This window comes from Microcebus murinus, chromosome 16 (assembly GCF_040939455.1).
Source record: "Microcebus murinus isolate Inina chromosome 16, M.murinus_Inina_mat1.0, whole genome shotgun sequence".
Lineage (NCBI taxonomy): Eukaryota > Metazoa > Chordata > Mammalia > Primates > Cheirogaleidae > Microcebus > Microcebus murinus.
The window spans coordinates 53,826,040-53,841,700 of record NC_134119.1 but is presented as its reverse complement, the minus strand read 5'-3'; the positions used below and the strand labels follow the sequence as shown (position 1 = coordinate 53,841,700).

Below are 15,661 nucleotides of genomic sequence, written 5' to 3'. Positions count from 1 at the left end.
AAGCCTTTGAGGCCGATGTCAACCCACCCCACCTCCTGGTCCCGCACAGCCCAAAACAAACTCTTCGCCGGACTGGCGGCGCCACCTGGCGCCGGCATGGCGGCTGTGCTGCACTCCGGTGAGCACCTCCTGCATGGCCCCGCAAACGCTTCGGGGTAAGGTTGAATGCATGTTTCTAAAACCCACAACTCTTTCCCCAAATCCAACCTCTCTCTAACGTGAATGGGGAACTCAGCGTTGGGGTCGCAGACACTGAGGGGTGGCCTCCTCCTCTGAGAGCCTGGCGTGAGATCTGCGTGAGGGTTAACTGAGCGGACACGTGCGGCACTTACGAAGGTCCCGGGACCGCCCGGCACCTGCCGGCCCTGCCCGAGAGCACTCTGCTGTTACCTTGCAGAAACGTCCTTCGGAACGCCTGGAGTCCGCCCGCGGTCCTGTTTCCGGCCGACTCCCTCACGGCGAGGCCAGTGATGTTGTCCAGCAAGAGCAGGTCCGAGAGGTTGGCTGACAGGCCTGTCCTGGTGTTGCCAACAAAGAGCCGCACGCGGGCCGTCCACGCCTCGCTCTGCCCCAACACCTAGGACGGAGCAGAGGGGTGAGGGCAGACCTGCCGCCACGTCCCGCGTCTCAGGGCCCACGCCAGGGCTCGGGAGAGGGAGAGTGGCGCTGTCACAGAGGTTCTGAGAATGTCTCCAGCTCCATCCAATTTCACAGGCCCCTGGAGGGCTTTGACCCACATTTGCCAAGCTGTTGCTTAGAGACAATTTCAAAGAAACTGAGACCCTGAAACGCAGTGACATCATTCCCGCGGAGCATCTTAGACGAGAAGACACCCACGTGCAGAGCCACAGTCAGACTGGGACAATCACTGTCACGCAGAAGAGCAAACAATGGCTCTTCGGGACTCAGGATTTTTTAGAGTCAGCGCCAGCCCCAGAGCACCACCCAGGGCGTCTGACAGCCACACGATCCCCAGGACGGGCCGGGCTGCTCGCTGGCCTCGGGCTCTGCCGAGCGCGTGAATGCTCTGTGGCTGGAAGCCGCCCAGCAGCCCACGTGGCAGCATCGCCCCTGCGTCTGCTCCCTTGGCCCGCTCCCCTCTCCAGCTTACCTCCCAGCAGCCCTGCACCCCTTCTCCCCAGCTCTGCTGAGACAGACGCGGGAGCTAGAGAGAACAGAAGGAAGCAATGTGGTTCCAAGACAAGGGAGCTCCGCAACATCAGAAGTGAAAAACGTAAGTTTCAGAACTATATGTGTAGTATGCTGCCAACCATGTAAAAAGGGAGAGGAGGAAGGTACATGTATGTATACACATATGTACACACACTCATAATTGCATGCATATGGCAGAAAACATCTCTCGAAGGACACATGAGAAACCGCTAACACTGACTGCATCCAGGAAGCGAAGCAGGGTAGCTGAGGACCTGCGGTGACACGGGTGGCACAGTGAAGAGTTAGCTCAGCAGACGTGGCTGTCCAAACTCGGCACACTCCGAGAAGGGACTGGCCCTAGGAGACAACCTCTGACGCCAGCAGAATCTGCCGCCTAGTTAAAGCGTTCTGCACGTCTGGGGACTTGGACCTCCCAGACGGTTGGCGCCGACGACGCGAGCTGTGGGGCGTGGCCTGGGCCACGCTATGTGCATGTGGCCTCTAGCTGCACAGTGAGCAGCTGCGGTCGGTCTCACAGGCGCTGCACGCCCACGAGACAGACTCTGAGAAAAGCCTCGGACACCCAGGCCTGGTCACCTCCCCTGGCTGACGAGGGCCACGCGTGCCGTGACGCGTCACTGCTGGCAGAACGGAGCACCGCCCACGCCGTCTCCGGGAGAGCACGGCAGGAAGCTTGAGCCTGGCCTGTCCCGGGCTCTGCCGCGCTCGCCTCTGTGCCGCGCTGACTTCCACCTGTGCCCGTCCCCCGCGGCCAGCCGCACTGTGAGCACCACGGCTCTCTGAGTGCTGTGAGTCCCAAAGGCACCAAGCCCGAGGGAGGTGCCAGGGACCCTTCGCGAGGATGGTGTGGACGCCACCTCACCGCATTAATAAGATTAAAGACCTAAAAGACCTTCAACAAATTTTTTAAATTGCCAGGGACCACATTAATGTTCATAATCTGAAAGAAAATATATCATACTTTCTTTCTCATTCTAAATGATCCCTGTGGATTTTCACTGACAATTACTTGTTACAAAAACAAAAAATCTCATTCCTAGCATTGCCATGTAGGATACCAGATCCCCTATTGTTTATTTCATCACTCATGCGTCTAGACATGGGTCGGTGAGCCCACGACTTGCCAGTTCTTAAATACGTGACTCTACTAATGTGATTTGGGCAAAATCCAATTATTTTCTCTTCAAGTACAAGCCACCTACAGAAACTTACCAGTGCACATTTCTGAAAAATTACTCCATTCTCAGAAGTCCCTTGAACTTCTCTCGAAAGGTCTCTATCCTACAATAAAATATAGAAATTATTAGAAAATGAAAAACAGTTCATGCTATCCATATTTTTTAAAAAATACAGTATGATGAACTTTTAATAGGAGGGTAGAGTACTTCTGCTAATCCCTAAGTGATCCTGATTTATTTTAAAAAGAGCATTGAAAGACTGGAAACTAAAACCATGAGGAAAGAACAATGTGGTGTGAGATCACCGGCAGTGTCCCTGGCTCGAGAGAGGGTGCCTGCTGTCACGGGGACTTGGCAAAGCACAGCGGACACGTCAGCCAGAGGGACGTGAGCAGAGCCGTGCGGAAATCGCTTGGTGACGGTTCGGAGCACATGCCCCGTCCTCCCGAGTGTGGGCTGACTCGGCACACCGGCCACACCGCGGGGACAGCGTGAACACAGGGCAGGGCGCTGGCGGCGGCCCCTCCGTGGGCTGCACCCCCCACCGAGACAGAGAACCAGCCCTGCTCCGGCCCCCTGTGGCCCTGCCACGGCCCTGAGGACACGAGGAGGGAGGCCAGGCCCGCCCGTCCCAGGCAAGCCTTCTGCAGCCCCGGGCGCCCCAGGCTTCCGCTCCTGCGTAATCACAACCAGTATCTGTTCATTTCTGCCCCACCACCCCCGAGCCCAGGGCCCTGCCCCACGGTGTCAACACACCCTTTAAGCCACACTGGCCCCTCACCCCATGGAGGAAGCTTCCTAGGCTCTCCTGGCTGGGATGACGCGCTCACCGCTCTGCCCGGCCGCTGCAGTGCGGCGGGCTGGGCCCGAGTCAGCCCGTGGCAGCCCGCAGCGACACTCGCCATCGTAACAACGGCTGGCACTTACCCAGCACTGGCGTCAGACCCACCTTTACACGCGTGAACCTGTCACTCCCATTTGAGAGATGAGGAAACTAAGGCTCAGAAAGGTCAACTCACTTGCCCAAGGTCGCACAGGCAGGAAGCCTGAGACTCTACCCAGGCCTGTGTCTCCAATCCCCGCCACCCTTCTGCAACGCACGCCGCTCCGCGGCGCAGCCTCTGCAGAGCAGCCCTCCGTGCAGAGCAGCCCTCCGTGCAGAGCAGCCCTCCGTGCAGAGCAGCCCTCCGTGCAGAGCACCGCAGGCCAGAGGGGCAGACGCTCCAGGGGACACTGGCGACAGGCAGCAGCACGCGCTGGCTCAGGCCTCCAAACCGGCCGGCTTTCTGTCCACCACACCTGCCCTAACGCCTCTGGCGCACGCCACGGCCCTAAGGAGGCTCAGCCCGATCCCTCAAGCAGAGACCTGGCCTCCATCCTGACCCTCAGAGAGCAGCTTGTAAACAATAATTGATAAATACAATTAGCTGAACAATAACTGCAGAGCAGGCAACCGAGTATGGAGGATGCTGCCATGTGAGGTGACAAGGCACCTGGTATTTGAGAGGACAGGAAAGAACAATGATCCCTGTAGTGAGTTCAACGTGGCCCCCAAAAGGATATGTCCACATCCTGATCCCCAGAACCTATGAATGTGACCTTATTTGGAAAAGGGATCTCTGAAGATGTGATGGAGTCAAAGGCCTCAGGATAGGACCGTCCTGGACTACCCAGGCCCTGCCTGCAATGACGAGCATCATTCTAAGGGACACACAGAGCAGGAGACACGACACAGAGGAAAGGCCAAGTGCAGACGGAGGCAGCGCGTGCAGCGACACCGCCAGGCCAGAGCTTCTGGGCGCTGGGAGAGCAGAGAGGACCGTCCCCCCAGAGCCTTCCAGGGGTCTGACCTGCCGACCCTCGATTTCAGACTCCTGGCCTCCAGAACAGCGAGGGAATGCACTTCTGCCATTTTAGGCTACCCAATTTGCGTTAATTTGTTCCAGCAGCCCCAGCATAGCCACTTAGGAAGGGGCCAAGAAGGGGTCCATGGCCATCATAGCCCACTGGCCGAGCTCAATGGTTCTCATACCATTTTAAGCCTTTAAACCTAACGTTGAAAGACAGTCATATGAGGAACCAACACATAAGACAGAACATAAAACAACAGCAATAGCACGCAGGAGCGGTTAAGAGTAGGGGCTTCAAGGCTGGGCGCAGTGGCTCACGCCTGTAATCCTAGCACTCTAGGAGGCTGAGACGTGCGGATCACTCAAGGTCAGGAGTTCGAAACCAGCCTGAGCAAGAGCGAGACCCCATCTCTACTAAAAATAGAAAGAAATTAATTGACCAACTAAAAATATCTAGAAAAACTTAGCCGGGCATGGTGGCGCATGCCTGTAGTCCCAGCTACTCGGGAGGGTGAGGCAGCAGGATTGCTTGAGCCCAGGAGTTTGAGGCTGCTGTGAGCTAGGCTGACGCCACGGCACTCACTCTAGCCTGGGCAACAGAGTGAGACTTTGTCTCAAAAAAAAAAAAAAAAAAAGAGTAGAGGCTTCAAATCCAGGCTCTGCCACTTCTACCTGTGTGACCTGGAACAAGCTTCTTAATTTCTCTAACCCTCAATTTCCTATCTGTAAAATGGGAATAATAATACTACCTATTTACAAAACTCAGCATGAGGCTAAATGAGATTATGCCTTCAAAGTGCTGAGCACGGCTCTGGGAACTGGTGAGCGTGTGTTCGATGCTCTGAGCCGTGATGGGCAGCAGCGTCTTTTAATAGCCGGGAATGAATCGGTCTGGCTGACGCAGCCCCCGCCCTGCTTGGGAGACCCCAGACTAGGCAGCCTAAAGCTCTGACTCCAGCCTCCCAGCCAGCCAAACAGTGTGTGTTGTACAGCAGAAATGGCACTTCAGGGACGTAACTGGATGTGCTTCCCAGTGATAACTCTATTTAGTGAAAGAGGAGGAAGGCATTTTTTTAGGAACAAAAAGCCTGTGACATTTTATACGTGGCTGACTCAATTGGTTTCTTTCCAACTTGTGGTGTCTCGTTAAAGTATTGAGCGTGTTACTTACCAGGTGGTGTGCTACAGGAGACTCTCTTTTAAATAAGGCCCTTTTAGGCCACGGAGGTATGAAAGCAAACAGGGAATGAGTCCACGGCCCACTGGGGGCTGCAGAAGTCGGGAGTGGGATAAAGGCTTCAATTTTCTTGTTGAATTTCGTTCCAAGTGGTGCTTCTGCTGTAAAACAGCAACACACATGTCATTTGATACAGAGGACAGCCAAGACGTGGTGGCCAAACCCAGAGCAGATGGCATGGACATGCAAGGCGCCTGCAAATGCTTGCTGAACAAGGGACCGAGCTCATGAATGAAGGAAGGGATGGCTTTTCTATACTTTCTTTGCCAGGAAAATGACACATGCTCTTCAGGAAGCTACAGAGCCTACGAAGAGTGTTTCTCAAAGTGTGGCCTCCCCATCTGGAGTGTGGCCGCACCCAGGAGTCAGAGGCACTGGGCACGGGTGGCCGGGCGGTCCTCACACACGTGGCAGCAGACAGCCCTGCCCTGTGTGAGCCCCGGCGCCGCCCCCAGCTACGAGTCCTTGGGCACATCCCCTAACCCCTCCGTGCCCACCTTCCCTAACTCTAACGTGAGCAGAGCCAGCCTTAGCCCGCCGGGCCTTTCTGAGCACCTGCCCACCGCAGAGCGAGCTCTCAGCGAACACTGCCAGCCTCCCCTGTAAGGCAGACCCATGCATGACCAGGCACAGCTGCCCACTGCGCCATGCAGCGCGAAACGCTCTCTCCAGAATATAGCGATCTACATCACGTATTTGGGAAATCCAAAAGCACTATGTGTAAAGCACAGAAACGTCACTTAAAAGGTGCTGGCTGGGCCGTCAGTTCTGAGTGACGCTGCTTGGCAGCTGATAGGCTGCGGACCCTGGACAGGTGAGCTAAGTCCTCGGAGCCTCTGTTCCCTGGCCTGGGAACGTGGTCGGGATTCCCATCAGACAGGGCTGTCGGGGGGCCAGTTAACTGCCACGCTGCAGCCATGGGCAGTGACACACCTGGCCAAGCCGTACAGCCTGTGTTTTACTCACCAGCTTCCTCCAGAGGGGATCAAGGCAGGCCCACCTAGCCTGGCCACTACACTCCAGCCAGCTTTGGGGAGGGGACAGGCCACCCTGGTTTTGAAAGGTCAGGGAACAACCTATTTGCCCATGGTAGGTAGGGAGATATGGGAAGGTCAGCAGAGGTGGGGGGCGGTAAGGCTTTCATGGCCAAAACAAGGAAAATTCAACCAGAAGGAAAATGTACCTGCAGTCTTAAAGTGAGAGCTTTCCACATTGGACCAAATCATGCAGGGCAAGTCCTAAAAAATTCAAAAGGCACAAAATCATTAACTGAAAAATGTACTTGTAGGAAGTGGTTGAAAGTAATTTTTGTAAATGGCTCACACAGAGAGGAATTGCACTTTTATCCCTAAGTCTAAAGTATGCTATTCTACCTCAACCATTCCACCAGCTTTTTTTTTTTTTTTTTTCTGAGACAGAGTCTTGCTTGTTGACCAGGCTAGAGTGAGTGCCGTGGCATCAGCCTGGCTCACAGCAACCTCAGACTCCTGGGCTCAAGCAATCCTCCTGTCTCAGCCTCCCGAGTAGCTGGGACTACAGGCATGCGCCACCATGCCCGGCTAATTTTTTCTATATATATTAATTGGCCAATTAATTTCTTTCTCTTTATAGTAGAGACGGGGTCTCGCTCTTGCTCAGGCTGGTTTCGAACTCCTGACCTCGAGCGATCCGCCCGCCTCAGCCTCCCAGAGTGCTAGGATTACAGGCGTGAGCCACCTCGCCCAGCTTCCACCAGCTTTGAGCACGGGATTACCCCCTTTCCCGCGCGAAGGGTCAGCTCAGTCAGGCCTGCGCTCCTGGGGGCTGTCTAGGAGGCAGCACTGCGTGGCTCCAATGTCTCATGGTCAGACAGACCTGGGTTCGAATCTCACAGCTGCTTTTCATGAACCCTGTGACCTGGATGAACCAGAGCCTCGGAATTCCCAAGACCCTGTAAGTTTCCGGAGAGGCAAATGAAGCATTAGACAGGGAGTGGGGAGGGCTGGGCTCTAGCTGGAACCATCCACTTGCTGTGTGTCCTTGGCTAAGTCTCTCAGCTCCTCTGAGACAGATCCGTTTCTGAAAAGCCTCCCCTCAGCCTGCTTAGCCTCATTTACTGACGAAAATGTGTCCAAACTGAGCCCAGCCAAACCCTTCCACTCTATCCACGTGAAATGCCGGGCCCAAGAAAGTCCCAGATCTCTCTACTGAGTAATACCAGTAACAGTGACACCTGCGGCCCTGGACGGAGCCCTCTGCAGGCCAAGCCCTGCGCGGTGCGTGCCACGAGAACTGCGCAAGGGGTCCTCACAACCCGGTGAAGAGCCACCCTTCCTTTACAGTGGCGCCCAGGCCAGGGCGGCGAGGCAGCCCACTCCAGGTCCCTCCGGAGTGCAGGGCGGAGCCGAGCTCTGCACGCAGGCGGCCTGGCGCTGCCTCTCACCGCGCTCGCTGGCTTCTGCGCCGTGGGAGGAGACGGGTGCGCAGGAGGGCGGAGCGGACACTCAGGCCTGGCTGTGGGGGCCAGTTCCGACGGCGAGCTCACATGGCTACGGTCCACGCAGCCCTTGTGTGGGAACGCAAGGGATTGGACAGCGCAGACAGGCACGGCTGTCTCTGTTCACTTGGAGAGCTCTTCCTGTGTCCTTTTTGCAGACTTCCTTGGAGAATACGCCCGTCCCCGTGGGCACAGGAGTGACCGTGTTTCAGGCACAGTCCTTCCAGACCTCCAGGCCCCTGAACACAGCATGTCGCTACGCAGCGGGACTGTATAGAAGGGGTAGAAATGGTAAGAAGCCCGACAGACACTGCTCCGGCCAGGTGACCCTGGTCAACACCCTCCGTCTTCCTGGCCACGAGTCCTAGGACTGCTTCAGGGCTGGGCCCTAGGATCTCACTCTTTCCATCAAGACTCACGCCCAAGGTGAGCTCCTCTGGGCCATTTACACACTGACCACCCCCCAGTGAAAACCTCCAGCTCAGTGAAAACCTCCAAGAATGTGGCATCCCACAGGGTACCTGGGAGGTCTTCCTCAGGTCAAGGTCAAGGGCACCAAATATAAGGGAAGCATGAGAAGCCCTCACAGCCAAGAGGAGCCCAAGGAGACATGACAACTAAAGGTAAGGTGGGATCCAGGATGGGATCCTAGGACAGAAAAAGGACAGTAGGTAAAAACCAAGGAAATCTGAATGCACTATGGACTTTAATAATAATTTATCAATATTGGTCCATTAACTGCACCAAATGTACCATACTCATACACGTTTAATGACAGGGGAAACCATAGGTGGGGAGGAGATACATGAACTTTCTGAACTATGTGCTCAGTTTTTCTATAAATCTAAACCTGTTCTAACAAATAAAGTCCATGAATTAAGAACAGACACATCCGTGAGGTTCTCTACATGGACAGTGGCATTAGATTTGGCGCCATGGTGCATCCAACGCCACACAAATGCTCGTCCGTGCTGCCCCCTGGAACTTTCCGTGCATTCTTCCAGCCAGCGCCTGCTGCATGCCAAGCACTGTGCTAGGCGTCCCACGTCTGGCAAAGCAGATTGGGCCCCGACATCACCCGGGGATGAAGTTCTCCTTACAGTGGCACTGGCACTCAGGAGAAAGGGGCAGGTTCCCAGGGAGCGAGGGGCCCAGCTGACAGTCATGGGGAAGCCTCTCTGGGCTCCCAGGGCAGCCTCAGCTCCACACCTCCCGGGCGTCTCCCATTCACGTCCTTCCTGTAGTCCCCAGACTGGGGAGGGGCCTCTCTGGGGGCTCTGAGCAGCCTGCTTCCACAGGGACCATGCCAGGTGCCAGCTGACATCACCTTCCCGTGCTACCCTGTCCTTCCCTGCTATCCCTCTCTCCAAGGCGACACAGCTCCCAGCAAGGTTACCGTAGCCACTCTGAGGCCCCGCTGGCCGGCCAGCTCCCCTTCCCACCGCACAAAATTACCCGCGGCATTTCACATGTGCCCGTGCTAGTTTCCCGCGGGCACTCTAGCAGACTGCCACCAATCTAGCGGCTTAAAAAACACAGTCCATGCGCTGACAGCTCTAGAGGTCAGATGTCCGGCACAGCCTCGTCAGATTACACTCAAGGTGCCAGCGGAGCTGGGTCCTGTCCGAGGCTCCAGGGGGACCTGCTTCCAGGCCTTTTCAGGCTTCTGCAGGCGCCACAGTCTCTGCCCGTGGCTGCGGCACCATCTCCTAGGCCAGCAGCAGCAGGTGGAGCTCACTGCGCCTCCCGGGCCTTCTCCCAACGTCTCCCCTCCCCGGCTCTCTCCTCTGCCTCCGCCCTCCACACTTAAAGGCCCTTGTGACTACACTGGGACCAGGCGGATTATCCCAGATCGCTCCTGAGTTAAGGTCAGCTGACTAACCACGTGAATCCCACGTACAATGACAAGTCCCATCGCCTGCAACCTAATGTATCCACGGGTCCTGGGGCCAGGACGTGGACATCTGTGGAGGCCGTTGTTCTGCTGTCCACAGTGAGCCCTTTCTCCTTTCCCGAAACACTCTCCTCCCTTGACCTTCCACAGTCCTGGTTCCTTTCGCGCCAGCCACACATTCCCTACCTCCTTCCCCGCAACCCTCCGTCTTCCTGGCCACGAGTCCTAGGACTGCTCCAGGGCTGGGCCCTAGGATCTCACTCTTTCCATCAAGACTCACGCCCCGCCCAAGGTGAGCTCCTCTGGGCCATTTACACACTGACCACCCCCCAGTGAAAACCTCCAGCTCAGATTTCTACCCCCAGATCCAGACTTACCCATCCAGCACTCCACTGTGCATCAGAACTGGGATGCCCCAAACACTGGTCTCCAGCCATTTGGGCACCAGAGACCACTTTCATGGAAGACAATTTTTCCAATGACCAGTGGGGGTAGGGGGTGTCCTTGGATGGGGGGGTGGGGTGCAGAGCTCAGGGGACGCTCAGCCAGTTTCCTAACAGGCCATAGACCAGTCCTGGGCCACAGCCCAGGGGCTGGGGACTGCAGGTCCAAGAGACACATCCAACTCAACAAGGTAGAAACACCCCTGATTTCCTTCAAGGCTTGTGCACATCAGCCAGTGGCATCTCCGTTCCTCCATGTGCTCATGCCGAACTCCTTGGCTTTGTCCCTGATTCCTCTCTTCTCTCTCCCAACCCGCAACCAACCCCAGCAAATTCCATGGGCTCTAGCTTCAAAATACATCCCCCATCCAGGTCCCTCCACGATCCACCTGGCCTTGCCCCTACCTCTCGCTGGCTTTCCTACTTACTCTGCTGTTCTCACACCTGCCAGGGGTGCCTGGCAAGGCCAAGGGTGGGTCACCTTCTTGGTCAATGCCCTCCCACAGCAGAAAAGCCCACTTACGCAGAAAAGCCAAGGTCCTGGCCAGAAAGCTGTCTTCCCAGATGTGGCCGTGCCCACCCACGTTCCATGCAGGGCTCCACTCAGTAGTCACCTCCTTAGGCACCTTCCCCATGCACCTACCCAGGTAGCGAGCACCCCCAGCACCCCTCCCAGTCCAATGCACACTGGGCACATCTCCACAGCCCAGCCACCAACCGCCACGCTACACAGCAACACGCTCGCGTGCCGTCTTTCTCCTGCTCCCAGAATGCAGGCTCCTCAAGAGCAGGGACTGGTCTCACGCTGTCTTGTCCGATTGTATCCCAAGTGCCCAAGCCAGAGCCTAGCACAAGAAGGCCCTCCAGAGCCACTGTGAATGACGGACTCAGGCTTTGTCCCTGATCACCACTTCACTGCCTCCTGCTCATCCAGGGAACTTCCAGTAGAATTGTCTGCAGTGATGGAAATGTTCTAGACTCCGGGCTGTCCAATATGGTAGCCACTAGCCACTTGGGGCCATTGAGCACATGAAAGGTTTGCATTTAAGTGGCCACGTATGGCTAGTGGCTAGTGTAGTGGATAGCACCCTTTTAGACCATCTGGGAAACTATTGTAATTGCCTATCAGATCACCGTAACATCTATGCTCAAGTTTACAAAGAATTTTCTTATAGAACCTGGCCACTGAGTGCTTTGGGATGAAGAATCTGGGTGGGCAACCTCACCCGCCTGGAACCACTGTGGCCTCAGTTTCCTCATCTGTAAGGGATATTATACCTTGCTCATAAGGATTTTTAAAGGATTAAACTAGATAATATATATAAAGCATTTAGCATAGTGCCTGGCACATAGTTTTACCAACATGTAGTAAACGTAATACTATTGTTATTATACGTTGCTATTGTTACTATATATCATTGTAACTATCGTCACTGCTATTACTGTATCACTGCTATTATTACTATCATCTCTGTGATAATGCTGAGAAGTAACACTTTGCAGATGAACAAAGTGAGGCTCAGAGCTGGCCTGATCCCTGGCTATATGAGTGCAGGGACTGCATCGTGTTCACTGCTATATTCCAGGGCCAGCACAGAAGCATCAAAGGTACACAATAAATATTTAGAAACCGACGCATGAAATGGTCAAGTGTCCACAGCTAGTAATAGTAGTGCTGAGACTAGAAGTCATGTGTTCTCCGTGAAAAGACAAGGGGAAGCAAGGAAGCCCCCGAAGACTCCTATCTTTCCTGACCAAGTCTCATAAAGTGTTTCAGGATTGGTTTCCTCAACTCGGAATTCCAAGGCTGCAGTTCTGAATCTATAGTAAGTATGCAATGTAGCAGATAATGTCACGTGGTATCTCCCTGGTTTTATTATTATTACTTTAGTTATTTTCTATAAATTCACCCAACTTAAGACACATCCAATACACTAAAGTTGCCGTTACAACCAACCTGAATTACTGTTGTTTGGTATTTCAAGTAAAAGCACAACAAAATGATGCTGTGAGCCTTATAAAGTGATGCAAATTATGAAAGGACCTTATTCTGAAATATGTATTTATCTTTCAAAGGTGCAGGGTGGTTTCTTTCATCTCCACATCCCAGGGCCATCAGACAGCCCTTGTTACAGGGCAGTGATTCTTCAACTCGCTGGTCTCGGGACTCCTTTATGTGCTTAACAGTTATTGAGGACTCCAAAGAGCTTTTGTTTGTATAGATTATATTTACCAATATTTACTGTATTTAAATTAGAGAAATTATTTTTAAATGTCTATTAATTCATTTTTAAAAAGGATGAATATAAGTAGCATATTTTATTAAAAATAACATTTTCCAAAATAAAAAAACCCCAGAAGACTGACATTGTTTTGCAAATCTCATCTATGTCTGAATTAATGGAAGAAGCCGGACTCTCAGGTATGCTTCTACATTAAATCTGCTGCAATGTCACACTCATGTCACCTCTGGAAACCCCACTGCACACTCGTAAGAAAGTGGAAAAGGTAAATAATGTCTCAGCATTACTATGAAAATGGCACTGACTTCCATGGACCCCTGAAACGGTCCGGTGACTCCAGGAGTCCCCAGACCCGACTCTAAGAACCCTTGTGGAATAGGAGGCATTCCCAGCAAGCGTCAAATGAAGAGATGAAAGCAGACAAGAGCCCTGCCCGCAGGAACTCACAGTCCAGCACAGGAGACGGACAGCCCCAACAACGTGGTGATGTTCTCACCAAGAGCTGCCCCGGCAGCACCAGGCCAGAGCCCCAGAACACGCCAAGCCCAGCGCACCTGGGGCGTCCTCTCCCCACTCCTTCCTTGCCTAAACGCACTCACACTTCCAGTCTCCAAAGAATTTTCTTCCTCCTGACCTCCCAAATTAAGTGACCCCCGCTCATCTTATGGCTCCTATCCTCACCCAGTCGCTGTGTACAGTTAGGCACTTCACTCAGCATGGGACTTAGCAAAAGGTGCGATGAATAGGTAGAATAAATTGAATGAATAAATGAATCAAGGAGGGAGACATGAGTGAAGGCTTCAAATAATCACACAAGAACACCCAACAGGTGGGCTAGAAACGGGCCTTACACCATTGTTCAGAAGGGCAAGTGAGGCCCTGAGACTTGCCCCAGGTGGCAGAGAGAGCAAGTGGCCATGGCAGGGACCCACAAGGCCCAAGCCCTATCCTGTACACAGAACGACCCTCTGAGACAGCCCCAAAGTGAGGAAAGAGGCTTGGCTCCCTGGGCGAGAGCAGCGGGTGTGGGCAGGGCCTGGGCCCAGGTGAGATGCTCATTCTCAGGTTCCTGCAAGGCAAGGGTGGCCCTTGAAAGTGAGGTGCCTGGGCTCACCTGGGACCTAGATGGCTTCAGGCCCTTCCCAGTAGGCACCATCCCTATTAAATGCCATGTTAAATGTCAGCCGGGATGTGCCAGCATAGCTTCCGGAGGGAAGCGCACGTTCGAAGCAGGTAAGGCCAGGAGTGCCTGCTCTCACCGTAGGCTCAGGACAGGCCTGGGGACTCAGCTCCCTGAGCCTTGCTTCTGCCACCTGCAAAACATGCAGAGACTTCCCATCTCACAGGGCAGATGCAAATAAAAAGACCCTGTGCAAATGGTCTGTCATTGGCCTTTTTAAAGCTCAGTGCACTGACACGGTCTCTCTCTAGACAGCACATGGCAGAAAGGGAGCAGTCTCCCTTAAGAGGATCCCGAGTTTGGGACCGTGGACAGAGGGCCCAGGTGAGGTGGGCAGTGGCTGAATCCATCAGCCAGGAGAGTGCAGTTACGTAAAAGGCCAGCTGACAACCCTGTCGACGGAGAAAAAAAGACCAAACTCCATAAAATAATTTTAAAGAGATTTACTCTGAGCCAAATTTGAGGATCTTAACCCAGAGCCACGCCCAAGAAACCTTAAGCAAGTGCACTCGCTGTGGCTGGGTTACAGTTTGGTTTTATACATTTCAGGGAGACAGAAGTTATAGGTAGAGTCATAAATCAATATGTGGGAGGCATACGCAGGTTTGCCCGGAAAAGGTGGGCCATCTCAAAGGGGGGGGGGACTTATGGGTTATAGGTGGGCTTAAAGATTCTTTGACTTGTAATTGGTTAAAGACAAGAAGCTTTGTCTAAAGGCTAGCAATGTTTCAACATAAGGAGCTGTTATCAGAGATAAGCCACTAGACAGATTTGCTGTGTAAACTGAGGACCTGCAGCTTTGTCTTGCACACCCTTAGGCCTGTTACTGCGTTACAAAGGATGTCCCCAAGAAAGGAGGGGGCATGATGGGGCAGGTCTGGGGGATGAGCCTTAAAATTTTATTTTAGTTCACAACCCCAACTCTTCTTTTCACAGCCACTAGCCTCTGGCCAGGGCTTGCCTCGTGCTCTGCGCACAGCACCTCACCTAACCCGCTCGCCCGGGCGGGCGCTGCGAGGGCCAGGTTTCACAGACCAGGACACGGAGGCACGGAACTCAGGTGGTCTGCCCTGGGTCACAGAGCTCGCAGGACAGGATGCAGAGTGGATTCAAACCTGGGCAGCGGGCAAAGTCCAAGCCAAGCCCGCAGCTGCCACAGGAGAAGAGAGTCTCCACCTTTTCTGGAAGTTCTCTGGACACAAGCAGGATACACCTAAGGACCATGACGCATCCTATTCAGATCCTGCCCTCCTTTCTTGATTCTTTGCCCCAAGGGGCCTCCTCGCCCCCAGAGTAGACAAAGCCAAGCCACTGAGTCAGACCCGAGCCTGGGGGCGGGCCCTCCTTACCTGCGCGGTCTCTGGGGGCCCCGCCCCGCTCGGCCCAGGAGGGGTCCTCAGGCTTGTCCCAGCCCCGGGAGCCACGGGAGGATCCGGGGGCGGCTGCGCGAAGAGGGAGCCCGAGAGGGGACCCGGGCCTGCGGAGAGACAGCCTCTGCCCCCCAGCGCCAGGGCCACGGCCAGGAGGCCCGGGGCCAGCACCCACGTGGCGCGCCCCCGAGGGCCAGCGGGGCTCATCGCCTGCAGGGCGCCGACCTCCACAGTGGCCGGCGCGGTAGACTCTCCGGAGCTTCCGGACCCCAGGCCCGCCCCGCCTCCGAGCATGCTCAGTGGAGCCGCCCGAAAGTTTTCTGGAACAAACGCGGGCATCTGGGGCTTGGCGGGCTGGGAGGCACCAGGACGGGCGTGGGAGGAGGGAGCCGAGGGAGGGGGCTGCGCCCGGTGCGCGGGGGTTGAGCCCTACCGCGGGCTAGGCCCGTCCCAAGTCAGATCGGCTCACTCCCCACTCCCAAAGAGTGCCGGGCGCTGGGCCCCTCCAGTATGGCCTGTCTGGCTCTCCGCCTCCTGGGGAAGTCTTTCCCTCCATCCTTTGGCAGCCCCCTGTTAGGAAATGGAGAAGCATTTGGAGAGGCAGGGCCCTGCGT

The 15,661-nt window shown here is 54.7% G+C and overlaps 1 protein-coding gene across 6 annotated transcripts in view; it reads right to left on the bottom strand.

Moving 5' to 3' along the window:
- EVC2 (EvC ciliary complex subunit 2) overlaps positions 1 to 15,326 on the bottom strand; it is a 149,592-nt gene extending 134,266 nt beyond the window's left edge. For 2 of the 6 annotated variants that reach the window (XM_012739712.2, XM_075992952.1), the window contains exons 1-6: positions 15,027 to 15,326; positions 6,625 to 6,679; positions 5,376 to 5,542; positions 2,389 to 2,457; positions 1,112 to 1,165; positions 391 to 577 (exon numbers count right to left, since the gene is read on the bottom strand). In XM_012739712.2, the coding sequence (XP_012595166.2) occupies positions 391 to 577; positions 1,112 to 1,165; positions 2,389 to 2,457; positions 5,376 to 5,542; positions 6,625 to 6,679; positions 15,027 to 15,254 (760 nt within the window). In that variant the 5' untranslated portion in view covers positions 15,255 to 15,326. The remainder of the gene's footprint in view (positions 1 to 390; positions 578 to 1,111; positions 1,166 to 2,388; positions 2,458 to 5,375; positions 5,543 to 6,624; positions 6,680 to 15,026) is intronic. The other 4 variants (XM_075992953.1, XM_020283645.2, XM_075992954.1 and 1 more) reach the window with 4 other exon arrangements.
- Positions 15,327 to 15,661: the final 335 nt, after the last annotated feature.